Source organism: Diabrotica undecimpunctata, chromosome 8 (assembly GCF_040954645.1).
Source record: "Diabrotica undecimpunctata isolate CICGRU chromosome 8, icDiaUnde3, whole genome shotgun sequence".
NCBI lineage: Eukaryota > Metazoa > Arthropoda > Insecta > Coleoptera > Chrysomelidae > Diabrotica > Diabrotica undecimpunctata.
This window is the reverse complement of record NC_092810.1, coordinates 5,221,768-5,242,449: the sequence shown is the minus strand read 5'-3', so window position 1 is coordinate 5,242,449 and position 20,682 is coordinate 5,221,768. Positions and strand designations below refer to the sequence as shown.

Here is a 20,682-nt window from a genome sequence, read left to right as displayed (position 1 = left end):
GTGGATATTTTATGCATCTTACAACACTGTGAAATTTTGAAACCATAAAAGGTTTCGTATGCGTTAGAGGGTTTATAATCTATTTTTATCTATAGTGCCCTCTGCTATCTTTTATGTTTTAACTATAAATTCATTAATAATGAAGATACTGTATAGTGCCCTTTTGGTAGTCGCCTTGTTTGTTTTTTCTATCTTAATATATTCGTTATCCTCTCCCACACTCATCATTTGACAAGCGATTGTGTGCACACAAAAGGATTAAATGAAAATTATAAAGAGAAGAATTTTCAGATATTTAATACATACAACTCAATCGTTATAAAAACTAAGACAAATTAGTATTAAACTTTATTAAACTCAAATATTAATAACAGGTATGTAACAAACAATCCTGAATGAATGTTACACAATACATAATCCTATTACTATCACAAAAAAAATTAAACATGTTTCGATATAATAAAAAATAAACCAATCACACTTGAAAAATTGCCTCAAAAAATTATACAAAATTAAATTAAACTGTAAAAGAAAAATTGAAAATGCTATTTAACATTAATTATGTCAAAATAACAGCTTTCAGTGTGTGAATCGGTAAATAAAAATGTTAAAGACACCGAGAATTCACTGTTGCTGAGTCAGTAACTGTGAGAACTAATCTGGCCTTGAAATGAACAAAACATCTTCATAAGGTTTTCACCACACTGAAACAAAAAAAAAACAAGGTGTTATTGTATGGTAATTAATTAGCAGATAAAAACAATTAAGATAAAAATTGATTTGACTATTTTAGTATGTGATACAAAAAAACAATTTGTAGAAAACTATGTGTAACAAGCTTGAATATTGTGTTTTGTTCATGTCTTTATAATTCAGTTATAAGTTAGTCTATAGAGATCACGACATTCTTTTATTGACCATACAACACAATGGCAATCGCTGTAGCATGTTACAAGTTTTCACCTCTATATTCATTTCACAGTAGGTACGAATTGTCGTAATTGTCACATTGACATTAAAAGTTTCAAACGAAGTTCTGAAAGAATAAACAAAAAATTAATAAAATACCTATTACGTTGTATACCGTCCAAGAAAAAGTGCAACTTGTAACATGGTACTTTCAGGGTCATTCGATACGCGAAGTAATTGATTTATTTTTTGTTGCCTTCGAAAATAGACCCTCACCAAGTGTTAACAGTTAAAAATACCATTAACCCTTAAGTACCATGGCGGGGTAAAAATTGACCCCCCGCGTTTTTAATGCCAAGTTTCGCTACCGAAACATAGATTGAGCATTGCGCGCTTTCTGCTAATCTTCGACCGGTAGGTGATTTATCGATCTACGAAAATTCCGTTAGTTTATCTGTTACTACTGCAGAGTTAGGCACGCATAGGGTCAATTTTGACCCGCTTATGGTATAAGTGTTTCTAGTGCAATTAACGAGTAATTTGAAATGGCGGGGTGTAGTCGCAATAAACGTCCTCTGACACAGAAAGAACTTGAGGAGGGACAAAAAATTATGGACAATGGACTAGATAGTGACAGTGAGTTTTTAGACCAGGCTAGTGAACACAGTGATCACGAAACAGACAGTGAAGAGGAATGGACGATGATGAAAAAAATTGGCAAATTAATAATTCCGAAACTGGTAGTGAATATTCGGGTGAAGAAAGTGATATAGTTGACTCAAGGGATGTGTTTTATAGCAAAAATAGGTACAAGTGGCCTAAAACTTTTCTCGTACACGTAAGCATAATTTAATTAGTCATTTACCTGGTGTTATTGAAAAAGCTCGAGCTAGTATGCCAGAGAAACCAGTTGATGCTTGGGAATGTATTATTAGCCACGATATATTGAAAGAAATTCTTGAGAAAACCAATGAACGAATAACTAATGTGACTTCTAAATATAATTTACACAATTTATCGTGTCAATATACCAATCATCTTGACGTAATTGAATTAAAGGCCCTCTTAGGCTTATTATATTTAGCTGGGGTATTAAATCCAATAATGAAGATTTAAGGTCTTTATTTGCTACGAATGGTACTGGCCGTGATATATTTCGAGCAACCATGTCACTAAACCGATTTTATTTTTTGCTTGGAAGCCTTTGTTTTGACGACCCAGCTACTAGACAAGAACGTATTGCGCACGGAGATAAACTGGCAGCTATATCCAATATTTTTAATATGTTTATAATTAATTGCCAGTCCAATTATAGCTGTGGTGAATATCTCACAATAGATGAAATGCTTATTGCATTTAGAGGAAGGTGCCAATTCAGGATGTATCTCAAAAATAAGCCAGACAAATACGGTCTGAAAATGCAGTGTTTAGTAGACTCTAAGACACATTATTTGCTAAATGGTTTTATATATACTGGAAAAGATACACGAAGAGCAAATCCAAAAAAGTTATCCATCCCCACTCTAGATGTTTTGACACTTATTCCACCAATTTCTGGTACAAATAGAAACATAACAGCAGATAATTGGTTTTCGTCCATTGAGCTCATAAAAGAACTGAGAAGCCATAAAATTTCATATGTTGGAACTCTAAAAAGAAATAAAAGAGAGGTTCCTGCTGTATTTCAACCCCAAAAAAACAGGCCACCTAATTCTGCCTTATTTGGTTTTACAGGAAGCGAGTGCCTTGTATCTTTTGTTCCTAAGAAAAATCGTGCAGTGTTGTTAGTGTCAACTATGCATCATTTCAATACAATGGTTAATGGAAAGCCAGAGATTATAAATTTTTACAACGAGACAAAAGGTGGGGTGGATTCATTGGATAAGAAATGTGCATGCTATAAAACTGGCAGAAGAACTCGTAGATGGTCTCAAGTAATATGGTTTCGCATTTTGAACATTGCAGGATTAAATGCTAACGTAATTTTTAATGGAGTTCAGCAAAATCAAATAATGGAAAGAAGATTGTTTTTAACCACTTTAGATCAAGAACTTATTAAGACCCATTTACCGAGAGAAATTCGTAGTGCCATTTTTAAAGTTTCCGGACTTCAGGAACCAATGCCTGCCGCAAATCCAGAGCCACAACGACGAAAAAAGAGGGGAAGGTGTAAAATATGTCCATATTCCAAAAACCAAAAGAAAGAAAGCTCATCGTGCGATAAATGTCGAGATTTTATTTGCAAAAATCATTCCCGTATACAGACTTTATGCATAAGCTGTGTTGAAAATTAAGGTAAAATCATGCTTGTCATTTTTGAGATACGAAATCTAAATCGATTTTTTTTATTTTAGGTAGGAGCTATGATACCTAGATTTCACCATTGGATATAAAAAAAACTGCACATTGTTATTATTTTTCTTATAATTCGAGAAAGTGCATAGCTATGTTAATTTGACTGAATACAAAAGTTTTTTTTTAAATAAAGTTATATCTAATTAACCAAATTCGTTTATTTTTATATAAATGTAAAAGTAGCTGTAAACAAAATAATTTAAAATAAAACAAGTTAAAAAAAGAATATTTTTTGATACAAAAAACAATGGGGGGTCAAATTTGACCCTGCCATGGTACAAATGTTACTATTTTTGGCCATGGTAGTTAAGGGTCAAATATTTTCAAACTTCGGGATGTGTAAACAGTTGTAAAAAATGTCATGAAGGTAATGAACCACGTGTTAGACCTGTCGATGAGGAGCGTCAAAACAGGGATATTGATATTTGTGCTTTTGTGAAAGCTAGTGAACCCTGCAATGGTGTACAAATTGCTAGGGAAGTTAACGTGAATGCTCGAACTGTCCAACGAGTTCTCAAAAGAAATGGGTATCACCGCTTTAAGATACAACCAACACAAGAACTGTTTCCGGAAGATAACTTTAGGCGGATGGAGTTTTGTGAATTTATGTTATTCTGTTTATCTAAAACACGAGGATATAACGTGAAATTCAAAATTTAACGACGTGAAAAGACGGGTACAATTTATTTTCTAAATAAATGTCTATCGTTCTGATGACTATCTGTCAGATAGGACATGCATGTAGGTGGCGCTGGCGTTAGGGTTTGGTATTAAAACATAACCTTATTTTATTCTGCCATTTATTGACATCTTTTGGTATTGTTTCCTAGTTAGTATGCAATTTTGGGGGTAATTTAAGTTTTAATTTAGGACATTTTAATTATTTGGACACTTTTACTAAAACTTTACAGTATGCCTTACAATTGTTGTGGGCCACAATGCAATTGAGTTTACAATAAAACTTGCTATGTTAATGTTTCATAAATTCCCCTTGAAAAAAGCTTTTTAAAAACGATGGTTGGTCGCTATCAGGTCTAAAAAAAGTATTAGCAAGCACACAAAAATCTGTTCCATGCACTTTTCAAATGAAAGTTATACCATTTCAACTATGGATAAGTTAAAAAATACTTATTATAATTTCTGGGGCATTTTCATTGTCTTGTTTATCTTGGACAATGGAGGATCCTTAAAAAAGATGCAGTACCTTCAGTAAATTTACCAAAAAGAAAGTTGAAGACTCCAGTGAAGGACTCTGGGAGAAGTAATAGATATAGAAAAAGACTCTGTGCAGCAGTATTGCCACCAAATAAACAAAAAAAAGCAAACAGAAACACAATTATTACAAACAGTTAAGAATAATACACAAAACAGAGGTACAGGTTTAACAGAGACACCTGCTAATGAAAATAAAGCAGAGAGTTCAAAAACATGTACTACAACTCAAACCGTGATAATATGAAATATAAGTCAATTAATTTCTTATGACTTTTTGTAAGAAACGTTTTACTGGTTTTTCAAGAAAATTATTTACATTTTTTTTTAAGTTATACTTCTATACGCACGGTCGGCGTTGGAAATTTGCATGAGAGTGAATCTGTGAAACCATTACATATGTAAGATAATGAGTAAGAGAGAGACAGAAGATATATTTTCTCTCTCAAGAATAAAAATGCTCCTTTTGTATATATATTTAATATTATATATATATAATATTGTATATATATATATATATATATATATATATATATATATATATATATATATATATATATATATATTATAATATGTATTAATATTATTATTTATGTGATATGTTTTGTATTATTTAAAATTAAACGTTTATAATTATTTTAGGCTTTTGTATTTCAAAATAATCACTGTTTTACCGAGAACTGTCAATTTTGAAATCCGTTAGTGTCATGTCTAATTGGCAAATCCTTTACGTGTTTGGCTCATACGCTGGTGGTTGTGAGTTCGAATCCCAATTATGAATTTCCTTTTTTATTTTTGAAATATTTAAAAACCTCACGTTAATCTTATTAAATATATGTAATATACGCAAAAAACATAAATTTTAAAATAAAATGAAAATTTACAACATAATCCGAGTTGTTGGTTTTTTATTTTTATCTTCGTAAAGTAAGTTATGTATATTGGCAGTTTTAAATACTTATGAATATTACATTTTAATTTATATTGTATTATTATATTGAATTATGTTGCAGTGTATTCATTGTATTGTAATTTTTATATTAATAACAAAATAAACAATGAATTTTACTGCAAAGTATGTGTAAATTTTTTTTTTTTGCATTCAACTCCTTTTATACATATATAAAAATAAAAATATATATTTTCATTAAATTATTGATACAATTCTTCATTTACTATACTCCTATTACAGGTCAAATGTTTATATACAGCAAACGATGCACCATATACCTATATAACTAATTCTTTTTCTCTTTCTGCTCTCTCTTACCTATAGCATTGCATATGTAGTGATTGTGCAGATTGACTCCTATATACATTTTTAACATCGAACGCGTGTATAGAAGTATAACTTCTACCGGCAGTCCCCCTGGACTGCCACACCTGTTTTTTTACATGTTTTGTCGAGTTTTAAAAATCATTCATTAAAATTTCAGCGCTCTTTCAGTGGAAAATTAACTGTTAATAACGCTTATGAAATATAGACTTAATTTGTTCTATTTTACATAAAAGCATTTTTTTGCTGTAGATATTAGAACTGTCCGAAAAATATTTGTTAAACGAAAAATTAACTTTTGGAACATTACAACGTCAGGCAACATATTCTACATATTATAGAACTAATACCTTTAAAATACTAATAGCATGATTTGAAAATAGTGAAATTATATATGTATCTGATGTTTATGGAGGCAGTATTTCAGATTAATAGAATTGTATCCTGTAATTTAAGAAAAATTACAGGAGAATGCGGAATTTTAGGACTTATTAAAGAAGGAAAATTTATTTTAACGGACAGGGGTTTTGATATACCAGATCTTTTAGGGGAAAAAGGAATATTTAAATATACCTTCATTTAAAAAAGGGGTTCAGTTAATAGAAGAGGAAATAATAAAAACAAGGGCCATTGCCAATCGTAGAATCATTGTTGAAAATATAGGATTGGCAAAATAACATAAAATATTGAAAGATAGAATTTCTTCTAAATGATTCCCATATATGAATGAAATAATTTATTACCGTTTTATGATTTTCTAATTTTAAAAATAGGAAACAAAGTAACACTTTGTGAAAATTATTTTCCTATCTATACATCTACCTATATTGATCAATTAAATTCCTGGTGGGACAGCATTTTAATTTTTTTATTAGTTATACATATTAAAATAAAATGAAAAAAAAAAAAAACTTTTTTTTCAACGTTGAAACATCCATAATTCAAAAAGGTTTAAACTAATGATTAAATGACTCACTAATTTCACAAATTTTAAACACTGTAAAACTATAGCTGAAAATCTGCAAAAATGTATTGAAATGTATATCTGAATCTGAGGAATAATATGAGGTTATGATTTAATACCAAACCTCGACGTAAGCGCCCCTTGCGGATATTTTTTTAACTGACTTATGGCATGTGATCTATTCTTTCGAAAATTTTGTTGATCCTAAAAAATTGGCTGCGAATTTGGCGATCGGTAAAAAATGTAATACAAAACTCTAGTTTTCCCAACAAATAAATTGCCAAACTAGAATTACGAATTTTATTTAATTGAGAATTGGGAGAATTGAGGTATAGAAGTCAAAAAAATTAAAATAATTAGTCATTAGGAATTTTCTAAGCAATTATTGGTTGTGCTGTAACACTGCAGAAGTGTCATTCATGACATACAACGGATTTAGATAAGATAGAAGTATAAACGAACACTTTCTGTGTTAGTACAAGATTATTAACCAGAAATACTTACTGCTTCAAGGCACTCATTGAGCCTCCACCGACTTCTCTTCCTTGGGCGAAGTGACTTCTTCCCCGTCTTGTGCAGGTTGTTCAGTTTCGCTTCGAGGAGAAGAATCGTCGCTGGCGGTTGGATTGTCGTTTGCAGTCGAGTTTGTTTTTGGGTTCTTGCTCTGTGAATTTGAGTTTTTGTTTCTTACGAATTTTGGCCGCCGATACGGATAACGTTGGGGGCTAGGTTTTGGTTTTGGCTGAATCGCTTTCTTTTCGGGATCGAAGAAACGATCTAAGATTTCCAACAGTTCTTCCAGATCTTTATCCTTCGCATTTGCTACCTAGAATAAACATAATTACGAATAAGAAACGTGAAACAATTATCAGGATAAATCTTGTAATCGTATTTTAATTTTTATAATTAGCTCTAGAGATATAAACATAAACATTTTTAAAATGAAAGATTTTGTGTACTTTTTAGGGCAAGAAATTAACTATCTCATCAAAAATACCAGAGAAAGTGCAGAGGAATGGGCATTGACCTGGGAGAAACTTGCCTATATACCCTACAGTTTGCAGACGATCAAGTCCTTATAGCCAACGATAAAGAAGACCTGACATATATGGCCAGAAAACTACAGAAAGAATACAAGAAGTGGGGTTTAGAACTCAATACACAAAAAACAAAATATCTCCCAATAGGCGCAGAACTATCCAACATTCAGATGGACACAACCGAAATTGCATTCTGCACTGAATATACCTACCTAGGAATTGATTTCGACACCACAGGCACAGACAATAGGGAAATTAGAAAACGAATAACCCAGGCCCGTAGAACAATTGGATGCCTTAACGGAGTTCTTTGGAGCTCAGAAATTGGTAAAGACGAAAATACAATATATATGAATCTCTCATAAAAACCAGCTTAACCTATGGTACAGAGACATGGAGACTAACAGAAAGCAATAAAAGAAAACTCGAAGCAACAGAAATGGATGTATTTAGACGATCACTTCGAATATCTAGGGCAGACAGAATTAGAAACGATGAAATAAGGAATCGGATAGGGGTAGATGGATCACTGGCAACAGACATAGAAAGGAAACAACTTATATGGTATAGCCATGTTCAAAGAATGCCAGAAACAAGACTACCAAAAATGGCCATGAAATGGATACCACCAAATCGTAAGAAACGAGGAAGACCAAAAAGAACATGGAAGGAGGGAATAACAAAGGCAATGAGCTCCCGAGACTTGACCGAAGAACAATGGAATGATAGAAATTCGTGGAAATTAGGCATCGGACAACGACGTTTTGAAACCGATATATATATATATATATATATATATATATATATATATATATATATATATATATATATATATCAAAAATACCATAAAAAGAGATAAACAAGAGTTTGTGAATAACTTAGACCTCTCGTAAACGTGTTTTTTGTTCGGGGTGTTTTTTAGCGGAGTGTTGTTTAGCCTATAAAGAATATGTGTATATGGATACCAGTGCAGTTTTCTCTATTCTGGCCTGATGTTCGTTTAATCATCGTAATGTACCTTTTTGTTAAGGTCTTCCTACGTTTCTCTTTCTTTCATTGTCTATGGTCTCCATCTAGTAATATTTCCACTTCAGCTTTCTTGACTTCTAGCCACACGTCTGGTCCATTTTGAGGAACACCCTTTGTATTACGTCTCGAACAACCTTTTCAAAACACTTTGTCTGCCACAAAGCCCAATGTCCATTCCTCTGTAGAATAGAATATATCCATGTTTTCACGAATTGATACCCATTAGTCAACCCAGACGCATTAGTCAACGGGTGTTTCATTTTAAAGAATTCAGGACTTAACGCAAATCACTCTGAGAGAGGAGGCCTAAACGTTAACCCCCCCAAAAAAACAGCAGTTGCGACCTTTAACAAAAACAGGGATTACATCCACCGGTGCTGAGCCGAGTAGTGATTCCACTTGTAAGTAAGGCCAAGTACTTATATTGGTGTAATATTTGATCAAAAGCTGACGTGGAATCCACACATGAAAATGAACATAGAAGGCTATAATGGCCCTTAGCAGATGTAGACCACTGTGTGGGAAGAAATGGGGACCAAGTATAAAAATGAACCTTTGGTTCACAAGGGTTATACAGCCCATAATTCATTGGCAATGGACCAAAACTCAGCAGTTTTGAGCGATTCAGCTGCTTAGTGGCACACAAACGCTTGGTTGCTTGAGTGTCATGGAAGATATTAGAACCGCCCCTACAGATGCATTAGAGGTTTTGTTAAACTTACCACCCTTGCACTTATTTATAAAGGGAGAGGCAACAGTTCACATGCTAATACAGGGTCAAGCTCCTGTAAGCATAACGCAAGGAACCGATCAAACAAAGCTATACCAGAAGATAAATGCGAACCCCGCTCTAGGCATTCCTGTAGACTAAATGGTCCAAAGGTCTAGATTTGATAAATCAAAGAGGGAAGAATGAGAAACATGTCTACCAGTAATGGCAAAATGACAAAGGTGTGCTATGGAAGTAATATGTCAACAAGTGGAGAATGACTAAATCTTGAGCTACTCTAAAAGCCCTCAGTTCTATGCAGGTTGGTTCAAATCTTGTGTGGGACTGTTTAGATACCCACTCAAAGGTTGAAAGTCATAATAGACTGGCACTAGCTTTAGTTCCAGGACACAAAGGCTACATAGACAATGAGAAGGTTGATAAGCTGGGCCAAGAAGGGGCTTGTGCGCCATTGATTGACCCGGAGCCCTACCTTGGAGATGCGAACACACACAGCAGCGGTCGATACATGAGTACAAGAAGAGACTTTGAAATGGTGGAGGAATGCACCATAACAAAGAGAGGCTAAAGAGTTCATTAACAGACATTCAGCCAAATTCACAGTTGACTTACTGACCCAAAATCGAAAGACAGGGTGTCAGGGTCTTGTTGATATTTCCTCGACCTGGTGCTTTTCTAAGCTTGAATGTTTTTACTCTTGAAAGTAAGTTATATTTATATATCTCTGTATTTTTTCGTGTTGAAAATCTGGTCGTCTTTCTCGAAGTAGTTGTGTAAATTCTTAATATGTGATATTGCTTAATCATACTTTATTGATGGCGGATGTTTTCATAGATTTTAGTATTCCACAGGCTTCGTCGCTTCTGGACATTATATTTCCTCTATGTCCATGTCCCACCAAAACGGTTTGTATTTTCCGAGCGTTTGAGTACCTAGAGCCTCTCCTGCTGCTTTTTCGATGCTGTTCTTTATATGTATATACTCTTCTATTTTTTATTTCAATATTAATTAAAAATCCTACATAGATTAAAGCTCAGAAACACAATAGAAATGTTTTAAAGACTGAATGGGGATTATAAACTTTTTGCAGCAAAAATAACACAAAGCAGACAAATTTTTACCAATGTGAGGAAACAGTGTTTTAAAATCGACAAAACAATTGATGTACAATGAAATATAAATAAAAAATATTTTAATAATTCAGTGTATAAACTTTTTTTGAAATTGCAAAATATTCTGATTACCTCACTCTTAATAACTTTTTCCAAACCATCCTTGGGGTCAGAATCATATGCGATTTTAAGTTTGTCATAATTAATATTGTTCTCGGCCAAAAGTCTCCTTAAATGGCTTGCGTGCTGCCTCTCAGTTCGACTGGCCCGTAACAGTGCTCCAAACACTGGCCGGAATGTATTTTGTCTTTCTAATAATACCTGTAAGAAAATATATTATATTAGTATATAGGTAAATTTAAATAGGTTTTAATGTCATAAAATTCTCGAGAATAATGGACAGCCGAAGTGTGACGTCACGGCGGCCATATTGTTATTATTACTTTCCAAACAAAAGTTGAAATGCCCAATCTCAAGACTTTTTAATTTCTATAAAGTTAACATTTTACTTCCTCTGCTGCTTTTTCTTTTAAGTATAGTGTTTTTTACGACAATACCATCATAATTCAGTGTTCTATTTCTATGAAATATAGTTTAAAAGTTTAAATTAAAGAAATTCTAACCTTACTTTATTGATACACGCATTTTATTGATATTTTTATAAAACAACATGCTTTATTATTTACACAACCTTGTAAAATTGTTGTAGTAACTATTAGAATACTTAGATATTGCAAAAAGCGGAACGATTCTGTAAAGAAAATGAAAAAATGACGAAAAATACAATTTATCCACACTAAACAAGGTTTGTTTGGAAAGTGAAACTGACAGATGTCAATAAAATCTACGTCATCACTCCCGTAGTCCACTCAGCATTGGATCTTACTGACAAACTGAATCAAATGACTTAATAAGGCCACAGTGTTGTATTTTTTCTTATTTTTTGGCTTTCCGATTTAACATGATATTAAAACGACAACTTTAGCCAATAAAGTGGTAGAAATTGGTAAATAACAGAAATGGAAATAATCAGTTAATTAAGCAAAATGTTCATTATTGTAATGGTTTGGATTTTCTTACTATTTATCTACTAATTGCTGTGAGTATTATAAACAAGGCAATAATGAAATAAAATTTTATTATCTACAAAAAAACAATGACTTGTTAATAAAAGGCAGATTATATAAACGATTTTAAAAATCTATTAATTAAATTAATAGAATTAATAATTATTAATTAATCACAAGTAAAAATGCGCAAAAAGTTTTCTCGGGAAAAGGATAGAGTATGTACCAATAATGATGAGATTAGAGCACTATTTGGCTTGTTGTACTTAGGTACAACAGGCTATTGGTACTTTCAAAGGTTCTCATGTAAATCTGGACATTTGTACTACAAATAGAACCAATTGGACGCAACATTATTAAGACAACTGGTTTACATCCATTCCACTGGCTACTAACTTGCTACATAATTACAGGATAACTCTAGTAGGAACCCTAAGAAAGAATAAACTACAAATTTCTCCTCTTCTTGCAGCTACAAAAGGAAGACCACTAAACAGCAGCATTTTCGGTTATGGTAAAGACTGTCTTTGTTCTGATGTTATCTATGTTTCATGATGATGACAAAATCGATGAAGAAACGGGTGAAAACTTTAAGCCACAGGTTATAACCTTCTACAATACGACAAAGGGAGCAGTGGATGTTGTGGACCAGATGAAATGTAATTCCTCCGTCTCTCGAATAAGTTACCGATGGTCACTTACAGTATTTTTTTCATTGATGAATATTGCAGAATTTCATTGAATATCTAAGAGAAATTAGTACAGATCTCATCAGACCACACCTGATAAGTCATGAATCAATAACAACATTACCAATATTATTACGACTTCAAATAAGACGCCAAGCAGGTCTTCCTGATGAAGAAACTTCAGTAGCAACTGCAGAAACTAAAGATAGAGTCAAATGTTTTACTGTCCTCGAAGTAAAAATAGAAAAACCACTTCAAGGTGTGCAGATTGTTCAAAACCTATTTTTGGTCAACATGAGAGTGAATAAAGTGTTTATATTTCTTTTATGTTTTAAATGAGAAGAACCTGGCGACTGAGCGCAGCGCTCATAGGCGAACAATCGCGTCATTTTTCGATACTGGTTAAATAAATACAAAATTATTATGTAAGGCATTATTATTTAATCTTCGGGACTTTCCCTATCTTTTAAACAGTCATTTTTAAAAAGCATAGAATTACATTTCTTTGGGGATTTCCATATCTTTTCAAAACTAATAATTTTTAAAAAATGCAGAATAACAAATCTCCGGGGATTTCTCTATTTTCTGATTTTGTTGATGTCTTAAATGTATTAAAATGTATACAAACGTATTAAAAATATGTACTGAAAAGTTTATTTTATTTTAATAAAATATAGTATACAGGCTTATCTTGGCAAAATCAATAAATAATTAGAATTTCAGCTATATCAGTTCAGGTTCGTTTCGTTTTTATTAAGAAGCCGGACTTCCTTTTCAGGAAATTGCGAATAGTGTTCACAGAAGTTTAGATACTGCATTAAATGCTACCTGACATGACGTCAGGAAGGTCGAATGTGAAGATCGAGGGGCACAGAGCCGCGACAAAGAATAGCAGAGCGTCAAGATCGTCGCGGGAGTTTTTCCAAATTATACGTGACTGTAGTTGTCACTAATGATGGCATGATAGTGCCATTGGTTCAAAGCCCTAAGGTTGGTGGCTCGAGACCGCTTCTCCACTACCAGGTCTATTGCAAAGCAATAGTTTGCAGAACATGAAAGGACAACTGGGACACAGATCGCTGAATTCGTAGTTTTAGCCTTTCTTCATTTCAGCCACACTGGGTGCTATGTTTTACCCCTGAACATCTACATAATATTCTTGAATGGCGCAGAGAACAATTGGCTTGGGACCAGAAATTAAATGGGGTTGTTTACCAAATGCATTCTGTTTATGGATGCATGACGGCTGAGCCAGAATCACAAGACAATGTGGTGAAAAACGAAATCCACAGTTTTTTTGTCTAACAGCGCTTACACAGCACTGATGGGGGTTATGGCGTGGGGTGACATCGCTTTTGGTTCAAGATCAGCGCTATTCTTCGAGAGAGGGATCATGGAAGCTCATCGATATATGTCTACACGAAATTCTGCTATTTTTTTTTTAAAGAAATTTTGATCATTTTTTATTTTGCTACCCTGTATAATTGTACAAAATATTTAATACAAAATAAAATAATGCGTGTTCTAATTTCCCCCACTTAGTATAATCTCTGAAATTGAGGAACCAGCATATTAGCTGAGGACTATAGAGAACAGCAAGAAAAAGATGAAGAAGAGGCGAGTCATCTACCTATATTTAGGTAATTTATGATAAACATTGATACAAATTGTTTCATTTCGAGGATTATTTGTGACTGATAACATTATCTACAATTAAATATTATTTATGAATAATCAATACTTTGATAAACAATATTTAACGAGTGGGATTATCATAAATAATTTTTTAGCAATGCAGTTGTTGAATATTGATCTAAACCAACATTTACACCGGCGACATGTAAACTCAGCTTTTTGATAAAAATATATTAGTAAGGAATTAATCAAAGTTTGTTACATTTTAATGAAAATTGCACCATTAACAAACTAATAATGTAAATATATTCTAGTATTTTGATAACTAATTTTACTACTGAGATAAGTTGAATTTATTTTTAACATGTTTTTAATGACATGTGTTTATAATGACAGATAAAACTTACAACTATATCAATAAACAAAATTGTCAAGGATTTCATAACTATGAAACAATGATTATAAGTAAACAATAGACATGAGAGAATATACCATTATATTGTGACATTATACCAGTACAATAACTTTAAATTGTATTGGAAGAAGCTTTGATGTAGAAAAAACAAGAGCCAGAAATTGGACAACTATATTTAAGTCTAAACAATATATACAAGTGTTCTCTGTAACTATCCGTACCCGGTATTAGCACGTCCTACTAAATGTACCTGATTTCAGCAGCACAATTGACGCTATTTTAACCTTTTTTTGCATATCACCACACTAAGACAGCTCACATCTTACTTAATGAAGAAAAATGTGTAGTAAACCCATCAGCAGAATGTGGCAGGCTCTGTTGCCTATACTAAAAGAAGTTAGCAACAAGAATATAACAACATTGGCAGATTACTAGCAAGCCATCTATAAACAATACATATACAACACCTTTGAATTTGTTATCATCCTGAGAATACAAAAACCACCCTCAGAATTTTCAACTAAAAGCATGGCTACTTGCATCAAGATCGAGACTAAAAAACTATTGGCTATAATAACACCACTATTTTAAAATAATCTTTTTTGAAAACGATTTCTGGAGTGGAAATCGAGGAATAACTTATTTTAAAAATGTAATTTACATTACAATCAACAAAAGAGAAACAATTTACAGAAATTTCTAAATTTAGTACACAAAAAAGCTCAGTACTGGAATCTTATACAGAAACAATAATGGAAAAAACTAATTATTCAAGGAATTAAAATATAAGAACCAGGAGAATCACCATCAAAAAATGTTATCCATAAAAACATAAACAGGTAGTAACAAGTCATTGGCTTACTGTCAAAACAAGCTAACTTCACTTTTTGTCGATTCTGAGGTAAGTATTCCTTTGTACTTGAAAATTCTCAAATAATGTACTGACAAAACCAGACAAGTCCAAACAGATTTTAAATGTGGGAAACAGAGGGACTCAAAAAATGACACTTTCATTCAGCCAAAAACAGGCTAGTAGATGGCAAGTTGTATGCCAATTTGGACACTGACGTTATCGACAAAGATTCATTCAAATCCAAAAAATAGGAAACTGTTGCATTATCTCCATTTAGAATACAAGTACGTCGAAATTTTCGCTGATACAGAATCAAAAAAGGAAGAGTTTATGATTTTAGATAATCCCAATCATTCTATAAAAGACAAAGATTATGTACCTGAATCTGACAGCTCATTGGAAATCACCTGCAGCAGAAAGAATCGCAATAGGAATATTGCTGTCTTGCTTATGTTTTTAGTACAAACAAATCACAACTTATCTGTGATAGAACAGAAATATCTAAAGAGAGGACATAGTTATATGGGGGGTAAAGAGCCACGCATAGTGCTATTGAAAAGTATGTCACAGTTTACACCACGCATGACTGGCTTAATATTTTCTGTATGGTAAGGATGTGCAGAGCTGGTAAGAAACCTTATATTGTAGAACTTAAGCATAAGGACTTTTTTGACTTAGAGGCACTGTGATAATGAAAAATAAAGATAAAAACAAAAAAATTGGAGAAAAAGTTAACTGGCTACAAATAAAATGCTTGAATTATTTAAAAACCAAAGGAGGCATTGTGTTGTACAGGTTCCGACTAGAAAGAAATAAAAATGTTTTTGGTAAAGATTGCATTCTTAATCCTAAATAAACTTAAAAAAGGCGTACTCCAAACCTAGGCTAATCAGTTAAAAAAACATGATCTATTAAAGCTCTGCCAATAAGGAGTCATCGCGGATGAGTTTGATATTGTGGACAGTGGATGTTTAAAGTGATCTAACAGATGACCAAGTTTTTACAGCGAAAACCAGATAAATACCAAAAAAAAATGTTTTTTACTTTAATATTTTTGTCATTAAATAATTTTTAAATTCATACAATTTTTCATTTCAACTTAAAAGTTTATAATAGATTTCCTAAAAGTTTAAAAAGTGGAGTTGCTTATTTTGGTACTAAGATGAACAAAATATATATGTAATGATAAGCTAGAAATAAACAAACTTTGTCTTTTAAGCATACAAGTGCTTGTATGTATATGTAAATAACTATGGTACCAGATAAAATTTCTGATTCTACAATCAAACTAAATAAAGTGAAAAATATTCCTAGAATTTTCCACACCATTAGATAAAGTTTGTATCAATTTTATGCAAACACGTTTTTATCAGGCAACTTGAAAATAACATTATCAGTCGCACTGATTGCTATGACTACTCATACGAAAAGAAAATTTATAACAAAATTTTATTTTAAATAATTCTGAAAGAAGGCCTTTTGAGGGCAAATGCAAAAACATATTATAGCACATTGTTTTCATACAACATTCATTTAAATTATTAACTTTGTCAAAAATTCATAACTGTAATTTTATTTTAATAATTTTGTTACATATATCTATATCTATTAACACTTAATATAATCTTAAGGCAATGCTTATATAGGTTAATTATTTATTTTCTTTCATATCTGATTTAGTTCTATCAGAATTAAATCACATAAGCATGGTATACTCATTTTACAATTTACATAAACTTTTACTTGTGTCACTGCAAAAGTGAACCAATATAATAAATTGATTGATGTTGATACTCATCCCGTTCCTCTCCTAAAATTCCCCTCCTGTAATAAATTGAGTAGGATAAAAAAAGTAAAATTTACCTTAAAAACAGCTATTTCCTGTTCCTCAGCATCTATAGGATTGACGTAAGGACATACCACTTCCATGAGATGAGTTTCTGTTCCAATACAGTCTTTACTGGCTGCCTCTCCCTTTAATTCTTCTCTTTCCCCTTGGGCTAAATGAGCAGCAATATCAAATGAAGCCTTAGCTCTATCTACTGCACTGTTGAAGTGCTCTGCACCCCTGTTTAACAATACCTTCGACATTATATGGAGATTGAAAGATTTAGTGGTGTTGCCACATTTTGCTTGGGCTATGTTGAAGCCATTAGCAAAGCCTTTTACCACCTTCTCAAACCTGAAAGAATGTTATGTGTAAAAAAATCTGTTGAGTATCTAATAAATATCTAGATAGATGTAGAGATAGATAGATGTACAAAACCGAATAACCCAAGGGAAAAAATGCATCCGAATACTGAATTCATTACTGTGGTCTAATAAAATAAAGATGCATACCAAACTTCGCGTATACAGAGCAATTGTAGAACCAATTACCACATATGGTGCCGAATGTTGGACAATGACAAAGAATGAATGAGATAAAGTAGACGTTGTGGAAATGGATTATCTTAGAAGGTCATGTCGAGTATCGAGAATGGAAAGAATCAGGAATGAGGAAATACAAAACCGTACAGGAATTAGAGATACTCTTTCAGATAGAATACAAGGAAGGCAATTACAATGGTATAGTCACGTGATGAGAATGGAGGAGTGGTGACCAAAGAAAGCCTTAATGTATGTTCCGCCAGAAAGAAGAAAAAGGGGAAGACCACCAAATTCCTGGAGAAGAGAAATTACAAAAACAATGCAATCTAGAGGCTTAGAAGAGGGAGATTGGAGAGATAGGAAAAGATGGAGGCTGAAATGCGGGAAGCGGCAATCGCCGTAGGACCCCCGTTATATGATGATGATCTAATAAATATTTCAACATAATTCGTGAATTGAACAGTGATAAAGCAGTAAAGTCTTTTTGAATATTTTTAAGTAATTTCATGAAAAATGACAAAGGGTAAGACTTAGGCCTTAGGACTGCGACTAAGGACTAGCAACCCCAGTGGAGTCTTACAATTTGTCATGTAATCAATTCCTTTTGTAACTGAAAGATCATTGTTTTTAATTATCAAAGATGACACCTGATACAATAGGGCTGTTTCGTAGAGAACTTGAGCCAGACTCTGTAGCAGAGGACCACAAACATACAACTATGAATTTGCATAAGTCCCAGACACTATATTGTAGGTGGGAGACTACCAATTAACACCAAAAATATGTGGTGTTCATCCGCTTGACTTATACAAGTTGGTACAGGGCTACAGAATTCTGGAATGGGTATCACAACTAAACTAAAGTGTATGATAGGCAATTTAGCTTCAGTTATCAGAAAAAAGAATAAAAGATACAATGGTTGTCCTTGGGAATGATAAAAAATATAGTAGAAATCTACTACAGAAAGAGTGTATTATTTTTTTTTAAATAATGGCTAAATTAATTATATACAGGATAAAATATAATTCATAAGGACACAGATTGTACAAAAAGTAAAACAATTAACTTAATGTCTAAATACTAAAACTAGTTTAAAAAATTATCAACTTTTTGTTTGTAAATAAAAAAAATTAGACAAGAACTGAATTGTTAAACATGCTTTACCTTTCAATCATATTATATCTTCTTAATGATTCTAAAAGCATCCCAGGTGATGCTTTGCGAAGTTCGTAATAAATCAAGATAATTCCATCAACATCATTTCCTTTAACAGTCTCCAACCATTTCAAGAAGTCTTGGAGTGCAGAAATTTCACTTTTGGTCTTCAGGAATTCCTGGGTGTTGACATCTTTCAACCTTCTGTAGCGGATTGTGTTTACTACTCTGATACCGTGTCTTCTGCTATAAATAGGATTCAAATCTCCAAATGGCATTATGTACTGCGAAAACTGTGATTCAGGTGTAAATGCAGCTATTTGAATGATTTCATCAATAAGTCTGCGGCCAGTAGTATCTATACCCCATCCTACAAGTCTGTATTTTCCAGTAGGAATACCCTTTGCTGGATTTTCAGGTACAACTGGCACTGAACTCTCCCTCTCGTCTCCAGAGTTTGCACTCTCTTTCTGCACCATTCTAAATTATTTATTATCTATAAAAAAGTATGCATTGTTGAAATTATGGGTACTACTAGGTAAACTATTAAAATTTGAATAAGAAAAAAATAACCCTTAAAAAATTTTCTACAATTATAACACTTTTACCAATCAAGTTTCTACGATATCAATGTTTGCTTTTGAAATCAATTTTTATACCTGTGTATATACTTTAAAACCAAGGAGCATTAAAAGATAACTAAGACAGTAAGGAATATTTTTTCCAATATACAACCCGGCTTTGATTCTCGGGCCGGTAATAACACTAAGGTGTAGAAAAAACACTTAAAACTTGAACATCAACCTAAATATTTTGAGATAAAAATAAGAAATAATAGAACTTTGAAGATAGCTGCGCCCATTACATTCCTCCTTCTCCCAGAGATTAAACAGTTACCTTCCTATATCCCAATCTGTCCTGACGGTATTAAAGTTAGACTGATTAGAAAATAAAACATTCAATAATACCTGCCTTCTATCTACGTATTAAAGTTGAAAATTATTGGTAATCTCTAAGATTTAATTTTCAAGGGTTAATACCGGGCGGATTGTCAAAATTTAACAAACATCAAACACGTGGCCACCAATTTACCAGCTCTATGATGCCCCACCCAGTCCACAGAATCTCATTACTATATTATTTAAAAAAGATCAATACTCCTTACCACAATATTAAAATCTTCAGACTATCCGATCAGTAGAAAAGACTAGAAAATAAATCTATGGATTGTGTTCTGTACACCGGTTAGCTTCGATTATAAATTGAAAATAAATTAGGTTTATGTCCGAACAGAAAAATGCATTTCGCACGTGCGGTTAGGTGTGTTGGAGGGGAACCTGCGTGCGCTAGCGGAAGCTACGTTTAGGGCGCTAAAATTAAATAAGAAAAATGATTTAACATACCACGAAAGGCTGGCCAAAATAAATTTTATAACATTGCTTTTCCAAAACTTACAATGACAATACAAAATTATTAGTCATAAAAAAATAACAATTGCAATCGGAATTTATAAACAAAAATTCAAACATACTCCCGAAACACACGGCAACATTACAATTGTTTGGATATTGCTCTGAAGCTATTCACTGAACAAGGAATTTTTCAAGAACTGATTGTTTAAATTATTCTCTTAAATAAATACAAATAAACTTGTAAAACTTGTGCAATGACGGGAATTAACTAAATTTAGTATTTTTCCCAGAGTAACAAACCAATAAATATTCCCAATATGGCGAATAGTAGTAGGCAAACATTCAAATTTATTGAAACAGTCACAACTTTTAGTGTTCTGTACTACGAAGCTTCTATGAAAATCCGATTAGTATGGCTACAATTAAGTAAGCTACTTTAACATTTAGCAATTATCATCA

General features: G+C 32.6%; 1 protein-coding gene across 4 annotated transcripts; it reads right to left on the bottom strand.

Moving 5' to 3' along the window:
• Window positions 1-281: 281 nt before the first annotated feature.
• LOC140449198 (maternal protein exuperantia-like) lies at window positions 282-20,337 on the bottom strand. 4 transcript variants are annotated; one of them, XM_072542366.1, is made up of 6 exons: window positions 20,215-20,337; window positions 18,821-19,307; window positions 17,150-17,468; window positions 10,760-10,948; window positions 7,221-7,542; window positions 282-704 (listed from the first exon to the last, which is right to left on the bottom strand). In XM_072542366.1, the coding sequence occupies exons 2-5, from the start codon at window positions 19,288-19,290 to the stop codon at window positions 7,234-7,236; spliced, it is 1,287 nt and encodes a 428-aa protein (XP_072398467.1). In that variant the 5' UTR covers window positions 19,291-19,307; window positions 20,215-20,337; the 3' UTR covers window positions 282-704; window positions 7,221-7,233. The 4 variants fall into 4 exon arrangements, with proteins under 4 accessions (XP_072398467.1, XP_072398465.1, XP_072398466.1 ...); XM_072542364.1 differs by lacking the exon at window positions 20,215-20,337 and adding an exon at window positions 19,977-20,138; XM_072542365.1 differs by lacking the exon at window positions 20,215-20,337 and adding an exon at window positions 19,784-19,921.
• Window positions 20,338-20,682: the final 345 nt, after the last annotated feature.